We start from the raw sequence: 18,443 nt of genomic DNA, 5'->3' as shown, positions 1-18,443 counted from the left end.
TCTACATTTCATTACATTACATTTCATTACATTACATTACATTACATTACATTTCATGTCATTTAGCTGACGCTTTTATCCAAAGCGACTTACAATAAGTGCATTAAACCATGAGTCCAAACTCAGAACAACAAGAATCAAGCAAGTACAATTTCTTCAATAACGTTAAACTACAAAGTACTATCAGTAAGAGACATTTAAGTGCTACTAAAGTGCTAAACTACAAAGTGCTATCGGTAAGGGACATTTAAGTGCTACTAAAGTGTTAAACTACAAAGTGCTATCAGTAAGGGACATTTAAGTGCTACTAAAGTGCTACTACTGCTCTACCTTCCCTATTCAAGGTGTAGTCACTAAGATGTGTTTTTAGTCTGTAGAGACTTCCTGTCCTGATGTCAATGGGGAGCTCGTTCCACCAATGAGGAGCCAGCACAGCAAACAGTCGGAACTTTGAGTGTTTAGCTCAAAGTGACGGAGCTACAAGCTGATTGGTGGAGGTTAGACCATGTCCTGGATGTGAGGTTAGACCATGTCCTGGATGTGAGGTTAGACCATGTCCTGGTGTGAGGTTAGACCATGTCCTGGGTGTGAGGTTAGACCATGTCCTGGGTGTGAGGTTAGACCATGTCCTGGATGTGAGGTTAGACCATGTCCTGGGTGTGAGGTTAGACCATGTCCTGGGTGTGAGGTTAGACCATGTCCTGGATGTGAGGTTAGACCATGTACTGGGTGTACGGTTAGACCATGTCCTGGTGTGAGGTTAGACCATGTCCTGGATGTGAGGTTAGACCATGTCCTGGGTGTGAGGTTAGACCATGTACTGGGTGTGAGGTTAGACCATGTCCTGGGTGTACGGTTAGACCATGTCCTGGATGTGAGGTTAGACCATGTCCTGGGTGTGAGGTTAGACCATGTCCTGGGTGTGAGGTTAGACCATGTCCTGGATGTGAGGTTAGACCATGTACTGGGTGTACGGTTAGACCATGTCCTGGATGTGAGGTTAGACCATGTACTGGGTGTGAGGTTAGACCATGTCCTGGGTGTACGGTTAGACCATGTCCTGGATGTGAGGTTAGACCATGTCCTGGGTGTGAGGTTAGACCATGTCCTGGTTGTGAGGTTAGAGCATGTACTGGGTGTGAGGTTAGACCATGTCCTGGGTGTGAGGTTAGACCATGTCCTGGGTGTGAGGTTAGAGCATGTACTGGGTGTGAGGTTAGACCATGTACTGGATGTGAGGTTAGACCATGTCCTGGTGTGAGGTTAGACCATGTCCTGGGTGTAAGGTTAGACCATGTCCTGGATGTGAGGTTAGACCATGTCCTGGGTGTGAGGTTAGACCATGTCCTGGATGTGAGGTTAGACCATGTACTGGGTGTACGGTTAGACCATGTCCTGGTGTGAGGTTAGACCATGTCCTGGATGTGAGGTTAGACCATGTCCTGGGTGTGAGGTTAGACCATGTACTGGGTGTGAGGTTAGACCATGTCCTGGGTGTACGGTTAGACCATGTCCTGGATGTGAGGTTAGACCATGTCCTGGGTGTGAGGTTAGACCATGTCCTGGGTGTGAGGTTAGACCATGTCCTGGATGTGAGGTTAGACCATGTACTGGGTGTACGGTTAGACCATGTCCTGGATGTGAGGTTAGACCATGTACTGGGTGTGAGGTTAGACCATGTCCTGGGTGTACGGTTAGACCATGTCCTGGATGTGAGGTTAGACCATGTCCTGGGTGTGAGGTTAGACCATGTCCTGGTTGTGAGGTTAGAGCATGTACTGGGTGTGAGGTTAGACCATGTCCTGGGTGTGAGGTTAGACCATGTACTGGGTGTGAGGTTAGACCATGTCCTGGGTGTACGGTTAGACCATGTCCTGGATGTGAGGTTAGACCATGTCCTGGGTGTACGGTTAGACCATGTCCTGGATGTGAGGTTAGACCATGTACTGGGTGTGAGGTTAGACCATGTCCTGGGTGTGAGGTTAGAGCATGTACTGGGTGTGAGGTTAGACCATGTACTGGATGTGAGGTTAGACCATGTCCTGGTGTGAGGTTAGACCATGTCCTGGGTGTGAGGTTAGACCATGTCCTGGGTGTGAGGTTAGAGCATGTACTGGGTGTGAGGTTAGACCATGTACTGGATGTGAGGTTAGACCATGTCCTGGTGTGAGGTTAGACCATGTCCTGGGTGTAAGGTTAGACCATGTCCTGGGTGTGAGGTTAGACCATGTCCTGGTTGTGAGGTTAGAGCATGTACTGGGTGTGAGGTTAGACCATGTCCTGGGTGTGAGGTTAGACCATGTACTGGGTGTGAGGTTAGAGCATGTCCTGGTGTAAGGTTAGACCATGTCCTGGGTGTGAGGTTAGACCATGTCCTGGGTGTGAGGTTAGACCATGTCCTGGGTGTGAGGTTAGAGCATGTCCTGGTGTAAGGTTAGACCATGTCCTGGGTGTGAGGTTAGACCATGTCCTGGTTGTGAGGTTAGACCATGTCCTGGGTGTGAGGTTAGACCATGTCCTGGGTGTGAGGTTAGACCATGTCCTGGGTGTGAGGTTAGACCATGTCCTGGGTGTGAGGTTAGACCATGTCCTGGTAACCAGTGAAGGTCGCAGAGGAGCGGAGGATTGTGGGTAAATTTCGGGAGGTTGAAGACCAGCCGAGCAGCTGCATTCTGGATGAGCTGTAGAGGTCGAATGGCATTAGCAGGTAGACCTGAAGGAGGAGTTACAGTAGTCTAGACGAGAGATGACCAGAGCCTGGAATAGAATCTGTGCCGCCTTCTGAGTGAGAAGAGGTCGTATTCTCCTGATGTTGTACAGCATGTACCTACAGGAGCGTGTTGTTGTGGTGATGTTGCCTGAGCTTCTTTTACTGCGTATCACTGAACCCTGACAATCTTACTATCTGTGTTCTATGGACAGAGGTGGGAAGTAGGTGAGGGAGTATGTGTTATGTCACTGCATTAGCGCCACCTGCAGACCTTTGTAACGACAGACATGTTGACCTAACTTTAGGACTCATCCCTATCTTTAGGACTCATTAGGACTCATTCCTATCTTTAGGACTCATTCCTATCTTTAGGACTCATTAGGACTCATTCCTATCTTTAGGACTCATTACTAGCTTTAGGACTCATTCCTATCTTTAGGACTCATTAGGACTCATTCCTATCTTTAGGACTCATTACTATCTTTAGGACTCATTAGGACTCATTCCTATCTTTAGGACTCATTACTAGCTTTAGGACTCATCCCTAGCTGTAGGACTGATTCCTAACTTTAGGACTCATCCCTATCTTTAGGACTCATTCCTATCTTTAGGACTCAATAGGACTCATTCCTAACTTTAGGACTCATCCCTATCTTTAGGACTCATTCCTATCTTTAGGACTCATTACTAGCTTTAGGACTCATCCCTAGCTGTAGGACTGATTCCTAACTTTAGGACTCATCCCTATCTTTAGGACTCAATAGGACTCATTCCTAACTTTAGGACTCATCCCTATCTTTAGGACTCATTCCTATCTTTAGGACTCATTAGGACTCATTCCTATCTTTAGGACTCATTTCTATCTTTAGGACTCATTACTAGCTTTAGGACTCATTCCTATCTTTAGGACTCATTAGGACTCATTCCTATCGTTAGGACTCATCCCTATCTTTAGGACTAATTCCTATCTTTAGGACTCATTAGGACTCATCCCTATCTTTAGGACTCATCCTTATCTTTAGGACTCATTCCTATCTTTAGGACTCATTACTAGCTTTAGGACTCATTCCTATCGTTAGGACTCATCCCTATCTTTAGGACTCATTCCTATCTTTAGGACTCATTAGGACTCATCCCTATCTTTAGGACTCATCCTTATCTTTAGGACTCATTCCTATCTTTAGGACTCATTACTAGCTTTAGGACTCATTCCTATCGTTAGGACTCATCCCTATCTTTAGGACTCATTCCTATCTTTAGGACTCATTCCTATATTTAGGACTCATCCCTATCTTTAGGACTCATTCCTATCTTTAGGACTCATTACTAGCTTTAGGACTCATCCCTATCTTTAGGACTCATTCCCATCTTTAGGACTCATCCCTATCTTTAGGACTCATTACTAGCTTTAAGGACTCATTCCTATCTTTACGACTCATTAGGACTCATTCCTATCTTTAGGACTCATCCCTATCTTTAGGACTCATTCCTATCTTTAGGACTCATCCCTATCTTTAGGACTCATTCCTATCTTTAGGACTCATTCCTATCTTTAGGACTCATTACTAGCTTTAGGACTCATTATGACTCATCCCTATCTTTAGGACTCATTCCTATCTTTAGGACTCATTCCTATCTTTAGGACTCATTCCTATATTTAGGACTCATCCCTATCTTTAGGACTCATTCCTATCTTTAGGATTCATCCCTATCTTTAGGACTCATTCCTATCTTTAGGACTCATCCCTATCTTTAGGACTCATTCCTATCTTTAGGACTCATTCCTATCTTTAGGACTCATCCCTATCTTTAGGACTCATTCCTATCTTTAGGACTCATTAGGACTCATTCCTATCTTTAGGACTCATTCCTATCTTTAGGACTCATTAGGACTCATTCCTATCTTTAGGACTCATTACTAGCTTTAGGACTCATTAGGACTCATCCCTATCTTTAGGACTCATTCCTATCTTTAGGACTCATTCCTATATTTAGGACTCATCCCTATCTTTAGGACTCATCCCTATCTTTAGGACTCATTCCTATCTTTAGGACTCATTAGGACTCATTCCTATCTTTAGGACTCATTCCTATCTTTAGGACTCATTAGGACTCATTCCTATCTTTAGGACTCATTCCTATCTTTAGGACTCATTAGGACTCATTCCTATCTTTAGGACTCATTCCTATCTTTAGGACTCATTAGGACTCATTCCTATCTTTAGGACTCATTCCTATCTTTAGGACTCATTAGGACTCATTCATATCTTTAGGACTCATTCCTATCTTTAGGACTCATTAGGACTCATTCCTATCTTTAGGACTCATTACTAGCTTTAGGACTCATTAGGACTCATCCCTATCTTTAGGACTCATTCCTATCTTTAGGACTCATTCCTATATTTAGGACTCATCCCTATCTTTAGGACTCATTCCTATCTTTAGGACTCATCCCTATCTTTAGGACTCATTCCTATCTTTAGGACTCATTCCTATATTTAGGACTCATTACTAGCTTTAGGACTCATTCCTATCGTTAGGACTCATCCCTATCTTTAGGACTCATTCCTATCTTTAGGACTCATCCCTATCTTTAGGACTCATTCCTATCTTTAGGACTCATTCCTATCTTTAGGACTCATCCCTATCTTTAGGACTCATTCCTATCTTTAGGACTCATTCCTATATTTAGGACTCATTCCTATCTTTAGGACTCATTCCTATCTTTAGGACTCATTACTAGCTTTAGGACTCATCCCTATCTTTAGGACTCATTACTAGCTTTAAGGACTCATTCCTATCTTTACGACTCATTAGGACTCATTCCTATCTTTAGGACTCATCCCTATCTTTAGGACTCATTCCTATCTTTAGGACTCATTCCTATCTTTAGGATTCATCCCTATCTTTAGGACTCATTCCTATCTTTAGGACTCATTATTAGCTTTAGGACTCATTAGGACTCATTCCTATCGTTAGGACTCATCCCTATCTTTAGGACTCATTCCTATATTTAGGACTCATTCCTATATTTAGGACTCATCCCTATCTTTAGGACTCATTCCTATCTTTAGGACTCATCCCTATCTTTAGGACTCATTCCTATCTTTAGGACTCATTCCTATCTTTAGGACTCATTACTAGCTTTAGGACTCATCCCTATCTTTAGGACTCATTCCTATCTTTAGGACTCATCCCTATCTTTAGGACTCATTACTAGCTTTAAGGACTTATTCCTATCTTTACGACTCATTAGGACTCATTCCTATCTTTAGGACTCATCCCTATCTTTAGAACTCATTCCTATCTTTAGGACTCATTAGGACTCATTCCTATCTTTAGGACTCATTCCTATCTTTAGGACTCATCCCTATCTTTAGGACTCATTCCTATCTTTAGGACTCATTACTAGCTTTAGGACTCATTAGGACTCATCCCTATCTTTAGGACTCATTCCTATATTTAGGACTCATCCCTATCTTTAGGACTCATTCCTATCTTTAGGACTCATTACTAGCTTTAGGACTCATTAGGACTCATCCCTATCTTTAGGACTCATTCCTATCTTTAGGACTCATTCCTATATTTAGGACTCATCCCTATCTTTAGGACTCATCCCTATCTTTAGGACTCATTCCTATATTTAGGACTCATCCCTATCTTTAGGACTCATTCCTATCTTTAGGACTCATTACTAGCTTTAGGACTCATTAGGACTCATCCCTATCTTTAGGACTCATTCCTATATTTAGGACTCATCCCTATCTTTAGGACTCATTCCTATCTTTAGGACTCATCCCTATCTTTAGGACTCATTCCTATCTTTAGGACTCATTACTAGCTTTAGGACTCTTTGGGACTCATTTCTAGCTTCAGGACTCATTTCGACTCATTTCTAGTTATAGGATACATTTCTAACTTTATGACTAATTTCTAGCTGTATGGCTAATTTCTAGTTATTGGATTCATTTCTAGCTGTAGGACTCATTTCTAGTTATAAAAGTATAAAGTAGCATGAAATGGCTTCGATATAGTACTTATACTTGTCCACAACTGCAGTTATTATTACATTAAGTCTTGCACTATTCATTTGTTTGTTTATTATTCTTTAATAATAAAGGAAAGTAAATGTGAAATAATTTCGGAACTCCGAACAACAAGACACTGGCTTTTTAATTTTATTTTTTTAAGGGGCCAAAAATGTTTGAAACCACTGAATTAATTGTATTGTGTTTTCCTAATAAAAGATCTAAAGAAAGTGTAAGTATAAAGAAATAATACAAAATGAGTAAATTAGGTACCTTCCAACACTGGGTGCTGACTTTGTGAATATTCTGAATAATTTCTCACCACTAATTATTTGTATTTCTTTTGATAAAGAAATGAATTTAAAATGCAAAATTAGAGCAACTGCAGAAACAAACCCTCCCAAATAAGGTATTAATATTGTAATACAAAATAATACAAAATAATACAAAGAACAAATAGAAATAATACAAAATTAGTGAATTAGTTACCTTCCAACACTGGCTGACTTTGTGAATATTCTGAATAATTACACACCACTAATTATTAGTATTTATTTTTATTAATATATATTAATATAATTGTATTATTACATGTAATCATATATTAATATAATATATATATAATTATTTTTTAAAGGCAAAATTAGAGCAACTGCAGGGACAAAACCTCCAATAACGAATTAATATTTTAATAAAGAAAAAAGAATTATAATAATAATGCAAAATGAATAAATAAACTGTTATATTCCAACACTGGGTGACTTTGTGAATATTCTGAATAATTACTCACCACTAATTATTAGTATTTATTTTTATTATTATATATTAATATATATTTTTTATTATATATTAATATAATATATAATTATATATATATATTATTATGTTTTAAAGGCAAAATTAGGGCAATTGCAGGAACAAAACCTCCCAAATAACGAATTAATATTTTAATAAATAAAAAAATGATACAAAGAATTATAATAGAAATAATGCAAAATGAATAAATAAACTACCTTCCAACACTGGGTGACTTTGTGAATATTCTGAATAATTACTCACCACTAATTATTAGTATTTATTTTAATTATTATATATTAATATAATTTTTTTATTATATATTAATATAATATCTAATTATATATTTTTTTTTTTTTTAAGGCAAAATTAGGGCAACTGCAGGAACAAAACCTCCCAAATAACCAATTAATATTTTAATAAATAAAAAATAAAAAAATTATACAAAGAATTATAATAGAAATAATGCAAAATGAATAAATAAACTACCTTCCAACACTGGGAGACTGTGAATAATTACTCAGCACCACTAGTTATTGGCATTGGTTTCGATAAAGAAATGCCAGTAGGTATTAATATGGCATTGTGTCTCTTCCACCGGCCGGAACAGCGCATTGTTGTGCAGCAGGAGCAACGCTCGCGAGGGACCCAGCATATGGCTGCTCCTGGCGGCTCCCCTCCCCCTCCCCTCCCCCTCCCTCCGCTCCGCAGCAGCAGGACAGAGAGAGGTGGTTCAGTTTTTGAAGCCGTGGCATGAATGATCTCATCTGAACCTGATCTCCGCTTTCCCTGCCGTCGATCCTATGACCGAGACGGGAATAAAATAACACAAACACGAGGTGAGTCCGGCCGCCCGCAGACCGCCGGTTCCCCCGGGCCACCCCGGGGTGCCCGCCGGCTGTGTTCTCCGTATTCTCGGAACTTAACAGCCCGGCCGCGGCGGAGAAAAAGAACTCTTGTTTTTTGGGTCTGGAAAGGAGGAAGGACCTCGGAGGAGGACGTGTGGGTGGGCGCTCCGCAGCGAAGCCACCGCGGTGTAAAAGCTTTAAAACGACTAAATGTGATTAAAACGTCGCGAGGCCGAAGCGAGAGGGACGCCACGCGCCCTCGGCCCGGTTACCTCCGCGGCGGCTCGCGAGCCCCGAGTCGGATCCGCGAGCACGGCTCCCCGGCGGCGGCGCAAAATGGCCTCGTCGTCGTCGCTCTCGACGCAGAAAAAGACAAAGCACGCGGCGGTTAACGGTTAACGGCGCCGCGCCGCACCGGCGCTGCACCGGCGGCCGGGCGGCGCGCCGGGCGCGGGGCCGCCGCTCGGTAAAAACAACGAGTTTCTTTATGATTGTGTTATTTATTTCTATTGTAATGCGGGGCCGTGCACGCGCGGTGCAGTGGGGGGATGGGCCGCGCGCAGCCATCGACGTGACGCGGAGCAGCATTCAGGTCTTCAGGGAGCTCCGCGCGTCCGTTCAGTGACACGCGCACGCGCACACACACACACATATATGTATATATATATATCTATATGTGTGTGTGCGTGTCATTTCAACACACGGTTACTCGTCATTACTCATTTCCTGATATCTGCTGGACAAGTTTTTCTCGTCACGTGTTCAGCATGAAGTTGCAACATTGTGTCTGTTTAATAAGAGTTTATGTGAGTTATTGTTACATTGATGCTCCAGGTCCTCACTCGTGTGTCTTTAAATGGATATAAAGTTTATTTTGATAAAGAATCAGAAGTAAGTTTTTACACATTTGTAATTGTGTGTTTTTTTTGGTGCATGACAATAAACAAGATGACATAAAAGCCAAGATACAAATATAGAAAAGACACGTTGGCGATATAAAGGTGTAACACGTTGCTTTAAAAGAAAAGATCTGGTTATTGCAGGTATGAGCACAGAGAATATTGTGCAATGAGCAGAGATAACAGACGTGTAGCAGCTCAACACACTCAGGGGTTCACAGGGTTCATGTTAATGGATTAGATTTAGTTGTATTGTTGTTATAGTTTTTTGTCCAAGCAGGTGTGAAAGTCATTCTCTGAATATATTGAAAAACATAATGAACATAGCAGTAACGGTATTAGTGTCAGAGGTTTTTGATAATTAATAAATCCTTCTGCATTCTGTGAGTGGGTTTGTGTTCATGTCTGCTACAGGTGCGGCGGCGGAGTGATCCACGTTCACGTTAAGTACCGTAAAGTAGAACCGTTGAGATTGAACCCCAAAATGCTCAACTAGGGTGTTCAAACCCCAGATTGACCAACATATGGATATCTATATCTAGATGTCTGTGTTGTATATGTCCACACCATGTCTCCCCTGTGCAGTGTGCTTCCTCCCAGGTCCTAGGTCTTCCTGGTTGTGGTTGTCTCTCCTCTAAGGACGTAGTGCTCGTAGTGTTAACAGCCAAGAAGACATCGCGTGGCCCGCATTGCTCCTCACCTTCTTTTGTATTCTAGATCTTTCATAAACAATGTTCTGTCCATTTGATCCCTTTGGACTGAGCAGATCAGGGTCCATAGCTCCACTTCTTCACCTACTACATAGGTTCTGTCTTTCATCTGCTCCACCAGAAGCTGTGATGTCATCTTGTTTCTCGCTTCCCGTTTGATGTTCATGTGTTCAGGTGAACACGAACACATGAACACGTATTCACATGTGCAGGTGAACACATGAAGTTAATTAATACCTCAGGTGAACACGTATTCAGGTGTTCATGTTCAGGTGAATACATGAACATGTGTTCACCTGAACACGAACACCTGAACACGTCTTCTGGTGTTCGTGTTCAGGTGAACACATGAACATGAACACATGTTCAGGTAAACATGTGTTCACCTGAACACGTCTTCAGGTGTTCATGTTCAGGTGAACACATGAACACGTGTTCAGGGAGCCGAGTGAAGGCTGCAGTCGAGGCGTGCGGTCGACTTTGTTTATTAAACGTTGATTCGATGTCACAAGTGTGTTCGCCATCCCGGTGTTGAGATGTTGGCCATGTTGTTATTGGAGGTGAATGGTGATGTTTGTGTCATGTTGGTGGGCGGTTGTTAACACCTGTCTGCCTCCTCTGAACCTAACTGTGCTTCTACCACGTGTGCTCTTCCCTCTGTGGTGATTGGTAAAGAAAGGGATCACAAGTAGACGTTTGAAGCTCCCAGACGCCGGCCAGCGGGTTTCTTTTCCCTCTTTTCACCGAGGAGACGCAGCCGGACACGTTGTTGTGTCTGGAGAATGAAAAGACCTGCAGCCCGTTGTCGTCCCTGTGTGTGTGTGTGTGTGTGTGTGTGTCCTCGTGGTTCATGCTGGGGTACTGTATTGTGATATTGTGAATGCTTTTATTTGTCCTATTGTGATCACTCACCCGTAAGTATTGATCGGGGGGTGTACCGTGAGTGCTGTGCTTGTCTCCCTGACGAAGGGCGTGCGTTAGCGGGTAGCGAGCGCTCCTCGAGCTCGGCGGTCTGTTTAAAGTGTGGTTGTTCCGCCCAGCAGGAGTCTTGCTTCAGACTGGCCTGAAATGGGCAGAAACGGTGCTGAACAAAAGCTGCTTGTCGCTCATACAAAAGTACTTGAAGCTCTGCAGCCGGGACCGACTGCATTGCTATTGCCTGTGCCTCTCAACAGGAAAGGTATAGCCAACTTTAAGACAACAACTACAACAAACAATTTACTGTTTACTGTAGTCCATGACGAGTGTAACCTGTACTCACGGGGCAGGTCGTAGCCCTGGCCCCGCCCACACACACCCCACATAGCCTCCTGAGTCACATGTTAACTGCATGGCACTTATCTTGTTCTTTACATTTAGTGTGAGATGAGCTGCAGGGTGTTAACGCTGTCCCTTTCTCCCCACCGCAGAGAGACAACATGTTCCCGAAGGGCACCAAGCGCAAGTTCTCCGACTCCGGGGAGGAGCCGGCGGTCTCCGGCGATGAGCCGGCCCCGGCGGCGGCCCCGTCCGCGGCGGTCCGGGCGCTGACGTCCGCCTACAGCCTGCAGCGCCAGTCGCTGCTCGACATGTCGCTGATCAAGCTGCAGCTCTGCCACATGCTGGTGGAGCCCAACCTGTGCCGCTCGGTGCTCATCGCCAACACGGTGCGGCAGATCCAGGAGGAGATGACCCAGGACGGCACCTGGCAGATCATGACCCAGGCCCTGGCCGCCGCCCAGTGCCCCACGGACCGCCTGGTGGCCACCGAGGTGCTCTGCCGGCAGACGGACGCGGCGGCTCAGGCCGGCCAGAGCCCCAAGCCCTTCTCCGTGGTCGGCCTGGAGGAGGGCTACCACGCCGAGGAGGTGGTGATGGAGGGGGACGTGGAGACCGAGGTCACCATGTCCACCCTGTCGCCCGTCTCCCCCCAGCTGTCCTCCGCTTCCTACCTGGCGGGAACCTTCGGCATGGGGCCCTGCTGGGAGGAGGACGAGGACGACGACGGCGAGTGCGAGGAGGACGAAGAGGAAGACAGCGAAGAGTGTGTGTCGGAGGGCGAGGAGGGGGACCGGGACCACCTGAGCGCCGACTCCAGGACAGGGGAGCAGGTTTTTGGGACTTTTGAGATCAAGCACCCGGCGCCGCCCCCTGACCCGGCGCTGGAGGAACTGTTTTCGGACGTGGACCCGTCCTACTACGACCTCGACACGGTGCTGACGGGCATGCAGAGCGCCCCCAAGATGGGGCCGTACGACCTCCTGGAGAGCCTCTCCTCTCACGGGCCCACGGCCCTCAGCTCCAGCTCGAGCTGCAGGTCAGACCTGAACGAACTGGACCACATCATGGAGATCATCGTGGGGTCCTGAAACCCACCACATTCCTCTGGCCCGTACGGATCCCTCAGACTCTTTCCAGACTATGCACAGTGCGCATGTTCTGTACGTGGTGGTGTCCACACGGAGGTCGTTGAAGGCTTTTGGGACGAGGTGGGAAATTAACAGCGAGCCCGGTAGATGGGGACCGGCTGCTGGGGGGTTGGCCCGTTAGCCCGTTAGCCCGTTAGCTCGCCTGCTCTCTCGGCCACGTCGGCCACTGCTGGTGGGACCTCCATCTTTTATTAAAACCCCCTAATTGGCAGTAAAAGTAGCAACGGGGAAATGAATGCATTCTTTGGATGTCCAGAAGCCGCGCGTTAGTTTCCTACTTTGTTGCTGAAAGATAATTACCTATACCATGATGCATTCTTATTTACGTACTTTCCATGTTTACGTCTGTCATACATTCTGTCATACTAGCTCTCTGCCATTCTGTCCATTTCTATTTATTGCAACATGGACCGAGGAACAACTCACCACACTACACGCATCAGAACCCAGAACAAATTGTAAATCCAAATCTATGAATCAATGCATATTTTCCTAAAGATTTGAGCAATTATGAATGGAATATATGTATATGTACGTATGTGTATATAGAAATATATTTTTTTGCATTATACAGCTGGGGGGATTTTTTGCAAGTATCGTTTGATATTCTTATTATTTGTCCCTCCCCGAGCGGGTTTTAATATTTTACCGTAGCCGGACTCGAGCCCGTGTCTTCCCGTGGTTTTGGTATGGCGAGCGGCCGCCGCGTGTCAGGACTGGCATCGCGCTCGCTCCTCAAAAGCTTTACGTGGCGGTGCGGGGGGGTCGCCGCCGGCCCCCCCGCACCGCCACACATCCAGATCTAATAACAATAATCGCAGCTTCCTCGTGAGGCACTTGGAGAAACCCCGGCGTGACGACTGCATCCAGAAGCCATATTTCTTTCTCTCATTTGTCAACAAGTGAAGAGTTCTGTGTGTCAACACAATCTAATTTATTGTTGTTTTTATTTATTGTATTTATTATATCTAGGTACAGACATGCCATATTGACGTATCAAATCAACCACGAGGCCTGATGAAATTATATTTATCCAAATTTTGCCCTCCGTTTTGAATGCAGTACCTATTTATTCCTCACATTTTGTATTATTATTATTATTCTTAGTAATAATAATAATATCCGGGTTACTATTCAAATCACTATGCAGCTCCGTCATACGTGTTTCAAAATGATTGTATGCGACTCAAATGTCCTTTAATTCCTTTATGCAAACAGTTGCCTTTCTCCTAAAGATGTGGAAAATCAAATGCATTTTTAAAAAATTGTTCCTTATCATCGTGATGAAGAGATTTAACTCAGGCAAACAAAATGTATTGACAAGAATACAGTATTACGACACGCTTAATACCTTACCACAACACTCCTGAAGGATGTCACTCTGGTCTGAATGGGAGCTAGAACTTCAAAGACTAATTACCGTTGTAAAATGTATGCATTTTTTTATATTAAGGAAAAAACATTGTAGCATCTTTGTAAATATTTTTTATAATAAAAGGTGCAACTATTGATTATGTGGTGTCGGTTGGATCACTTATTTTAAATTTAACTTTTCTACAGAGATTTCTTGTTTTTTTGGGGGGGGAAACTGTCAAATACACATTATTTTAATATAATTATTGTTGTCAACAAAATGAACTAAAAGCTGTTGCCCTTCATTCTGACAGCAGACAAATACTAGAAATGTGTCACAAATATATTATTTTTCTCCTGAGCCTTTTAAAAAAAGTAAATTTCCTGATATAATGCATAATAAATATATATATATATATATATATATATATATAAATAATATCTCCAGCCGTTCCTATGGGACCCTTCAGGTCTGGAGGTGTTTCAGGACGTACACGATGACGCCTCACTTGCAGGACGTCACGTGATCATTCACAGGAACAACAACAACAACAACAACAACGTGACTGCTACCCGACCGCGTCCTCCTGCCCGATCACCACTGCCCAAGTGCCCATGAGCAACTCTGTTCCAACGTCCAGCGTCGATTCCAGACGCAGAAATCAGTTTTTTCCAAAGCGAATAATGGAAGAAGCTAACAACTGTTATGTGTGTGTGTATGTATATATATATATATATATATATACACAGATACATATACACACATATGTTTATATATATATATATATATGTGTGTGTGTTTATATTATAAACGTATATAAACTGTATATATATACACATATATGTGTGTATATGTATGTATATATATGTATATAAACGTGTATATATATACACATATATGTATATATATATATATACAAGTATATATGTATATATACATATATGTGTATGTATGTATATATATATGTGTATATGTACAGTATGTATATATATATATATGTGTTTATATCTACATAGAGTCTGCCATGTTCCTACGGTAACCCAGAACGGACAAACCAAACACCTGGTGGTCAGTAGAGAGAATGCAGCTCTAACACATGAAGCATAAACTTCTATACAACCAGAGGAGTCGCCCCCTGGTGGTCAGGAGAGAGAATGCAGCTCTAACACATGAAGCATAAACTTCTATACAACCAGAGGAGTCGCCCCCTTGTGGTCAGTAGAGAGAATGCAGCTTTAACACATGAAGCATAGACTTCTATACAACCAGAGGAGTCGCCCCCTGGTGGTCAGGAGAGAGAATGCAGCTTTAACACATGAAGCATAGACTTCTATACAACCAGAGGAGTCGCCCCCTTGTGGTCAGTAGAGAGAATGCAGCTTTAACACATGAAGCATAAACTTCTATACAACCAGAGGAGTCGCCCCCTGGTGGACAGTAGAGAGAATGCAGCTCTAACACATGAAGCATAAACTTCTATACAACCAGAGGAGTCGCCCCCTTGTGGTCAGTAGAGAGAATGCAGCTTTAACACATGAAGCATAGACTTCTATACAACCAGAGGAGTCGCCCCCTGGTGGTCAGGAGAGAGAATGCAGCTTTAACACATGAAGCATAGACTTCTATACAACCAGAGGAGTCGCCCCCTTGTGGTCAGTAGAGAGAATGCAGCTTTAACACATGAAGCATAAACTTCTATACAACCAGAGGAGTCGCCCCCTGGTGGTCAGGAGAGAGAATGCAGCTTCAACACATGAAACATAGACTTCTATACAACCAGAGGAGTCGCCCCCTGGTGGTCAGGAGAGAGAATGCAGCTTTAACACATGAAGCATAGACTTCTATACAACCAGAGAAGTCGCCCCCTGGTGGTCAGTAGAGAGAATGCTGCTTTAACACATGAAGCATAGACTTCTATACAACCAGAGGAGTCGCCCCCTGGTGGTCAGTAGAGAGAATGCAGCTTCAACACATGAAGCATAGACTTCTATACAACCAGAGGAGTCGCCCCCTGGTGGTCAGGAGAGAGAATGCAGCTTTAACACATGAAGCATAGACTTCTATACAACCAGAGGAGTCGCCCCCTGGTGGTCAGTAGAGAGAATGCAGCTTCAACACATGAAGCATAGACTTCTATACAACCAGAGGAGTCGCCCCCTGGTGGTCAGTAGAGAGAATGCAGCTTCAACACATGAAGCATAGACTTCTATACAACCAGAGGAGTCGCCCCCTGGTGGTCAGGAGAGAGAATGCATCAGGTGAGACCTGGAGGCGTTTCGCTGAAGGCTTCACCTTTGACCTCTCACATGATGACGCTGCACATGTGACTCACAGAGAGTTGGATCGTTTCCTCTCCACAGAGGAATTATTCTATTGATGATGAATGCTTCTTGTTCAGCCGGCCGAAGAGAGACTTCTCGTTTCCTTAAGCATCCGCAGAGTCTGGTCTGAAGCTGTCAAAGGGGCACTTGTTCATAAAGTTGTAGCTCGCTGCACGTTGGCCGGCCGCCTGGTCTTCGTCTGCCCAAAGTTAAAGATTAATGGCCTCTGGGTGACTCAGCGAAAAGCCAGCCGAGGGAGACGAGTCATTACAGAAAGACTATTGTGTCTTCAAAAGGAGACAGTCAATGTAATGCAGAAAACCTATGCAGCATTTCACAGATGTACCTCTGATATATATAATATATGCATATATATAATATATATATAAATAATATATATATATATATTATATATAATATACATATGTATATATATATATTATATATATATATATACATATATGCATTATATATTATATAATATATATAATATATATTATAATATTAATATATTATATATATTTTAAATGTATTTACATAATATATATATGAATATAAATATATATATGTATTATATATTATATTATATATATTATATATAATATAATATATAAAACATATATGTATATATATACTATATATAATATAATATGAATATATATGAATATATGATATATATTATATAGATATATGTAGTTATATATATATATATATATATATATATATATATATATATATATATATATATGTGTTCAGTGGAGGAAGAGGAAAGAAGAAGTAGAAGTGGAGCTTCAAGAGGAAGAGGGAGGTATGAATGAAGATTTTCCTTATTTGGTGTTTTCCCTCCCCCGTATTTCCTGTCATGTGCCCCCTCCCCCCCCCCCCTCCCTTCCCCCGCCCCCTCCTTCCTACGCCCTCCTTTCTGAGTCATCTGTCTCTTTAAAATGCTGCGTTCAGGTGCTCACTGCATATACCTGTCCCTTCTCGACATTTCTGATATATTGTTAATATTTTTTTTGAAACATAAAAACCTTTGAAAAACGTTCTATATATTTCATATCCCTGATATATTAAAACACATCCTTAAGCCAGAAAATAAACAGTGTTGTATTACTAAACAAGGAACATGTGACAACAGTTAACAAGTTATATAACCCAATAAAGCATAATCTGACCATCTTAATGACAACAACACTCAACGTGAGAATATTAATATTAATTCATATGTGAAGTACATTTACTCAAGTACTTTACTTAAGTCCACTTTTTAAAGGGGCTTGTACCTTACGTGGTTATTTCCATTTAATGTTACTTTGCACTTTTATACTTTAATGTTACTTTGCACTTTTATACTTTAATGTTACTTTACACTTTTATACTTTAATGTTATTTTACACTTGTATACGTTCATTACAAAATAGACCCTTTCTTATTTAAAATCCGCCTTCAAATCGACCGCTTTCGCCGCTCACGTGTTTTCCCAGATATGTTTATTTCCGAGCAGCACTTGAACGCAGCGGCAGCTTGCAGCCGGAACAAGTCGGCCGCAGATTCGCTGGCCGGTGAGGGGGCGGAGCCGACCCGTGGAACGGACCAATCACGCGCGGGCACTCGCACACGAGCGAGCGGTCCTGGTCTTCGGCTCGAGAGCTGAGGAACGCGGCCACGGAGAAAACCACCGGGACCGGGACCGGAGACCGGAGACACGACGGATCCACGCGCCTCATGACACCGTCCGAGGGCCCGTAAGGTAGTTATTAAACCTCCATTTGATTCATAACTCAACACGTCCTCACGTCTGTGACGGAGCTCGTGTTTCCCCTTGGTTTAAGTCCCTGAAGGGGTCGTGAGGCGTTCTCGGAGGGTTAAGTAGGATGGAGGGACATTATTATCTTTTTATTCTTATTTAATAATATATTTAACTTTGTTAAGTTGTTCATCTCTCTGTTAAATAAAATAATATAATTAATATAATAAAATTCTTTTTAGATGGATGTGACATTTAAATGAGGCTTCATGTGAAAACTTAAAAAGAGACAATAATAATAATAAGTGGAGGGGAAACGGGTCATAATAAATAGCAATAATAATAATAATAATAATAATAATAATAATCACCTGGTTTAAGCTGCTGTCCTCAAAGTTGGTTAATAGTTTTAATAATTACAGCTGCTGCCCAAACCATTAATCTGTTAATCGATCCACAGGAAATTAATCCTAATCAATGGATCACTTAAAGAAAAATTAATCTCAAACATTGTCAAATTCTTTTCTTTTCTTGGGTCTTCAGAAACATCCACTCCATGATTATGAATAAACTCCATTAAATCAGATTTGCAGACGCACACACACACTTCATACACACACGTG

At 42.7% G+C, this 18,443-nt stretch overlaps 1 protein-coding gene across 2 annotated transcripts; it reads left to right on the top strand.

The window, feature by feature from the left end:
* Window positions 1-8,144: 8,144 nt before the first annotated feature.
* On the top strand, window positions 8,145-13,912 carry LOC117751199 (cell division cycle-associated protein 4-like). 2 transcript variants are annotated; one of them, XM_034562866.1, is made up of 3 exons: window positions 8,145-8,372; window positions 11,034-11,170; window positions 11,400-13,912. In XM_034562866.1, exons 1-3 carry the CDS (start codon window positions 8,291-8,293, stop codon window positions 12,336-12,338), a joined length of 1,158 nt encoding a protein of 385 aa, XP_034418757.1. In that variant the 5' UTR covers window positions 8,145-8,290; the 3' UTR covers window positions 12,339-13,912. The 2 variants fall into 2 exon arrangements, with proteins under 2 accessions (XP_034418757.1, XP_034418758.1); XM_034562867.1 differs by lacking the exon at window positions 11,034-11,170 and having other exon boundaries at window positions 8,239-8,372.
* The last annotated feature ends 4,531 nt before the right edge of the window (window positions 13,913-18,443 follow it).

This window comes from Cyclopterus lumpus, chromosome 22 (genome assembly GCF_009769545.1).
Source record: "Cyclopterus lumpus isolate fCycLum1 chromosome 22, fCycLum1.pri, whole genome shotgun sequence".
In the NCBI taxonomy this organism is placed as follows: domain Eukaryota; kingdom Metazoa; phylum Chordata; class Actinopteri; order Perciformes; family Cyclopteridae; genus Cyclopterus; species Cyclopterus lumpus.
This window is presented reverse-complemented; position numbering and strand designations above follow the sequence as displayed.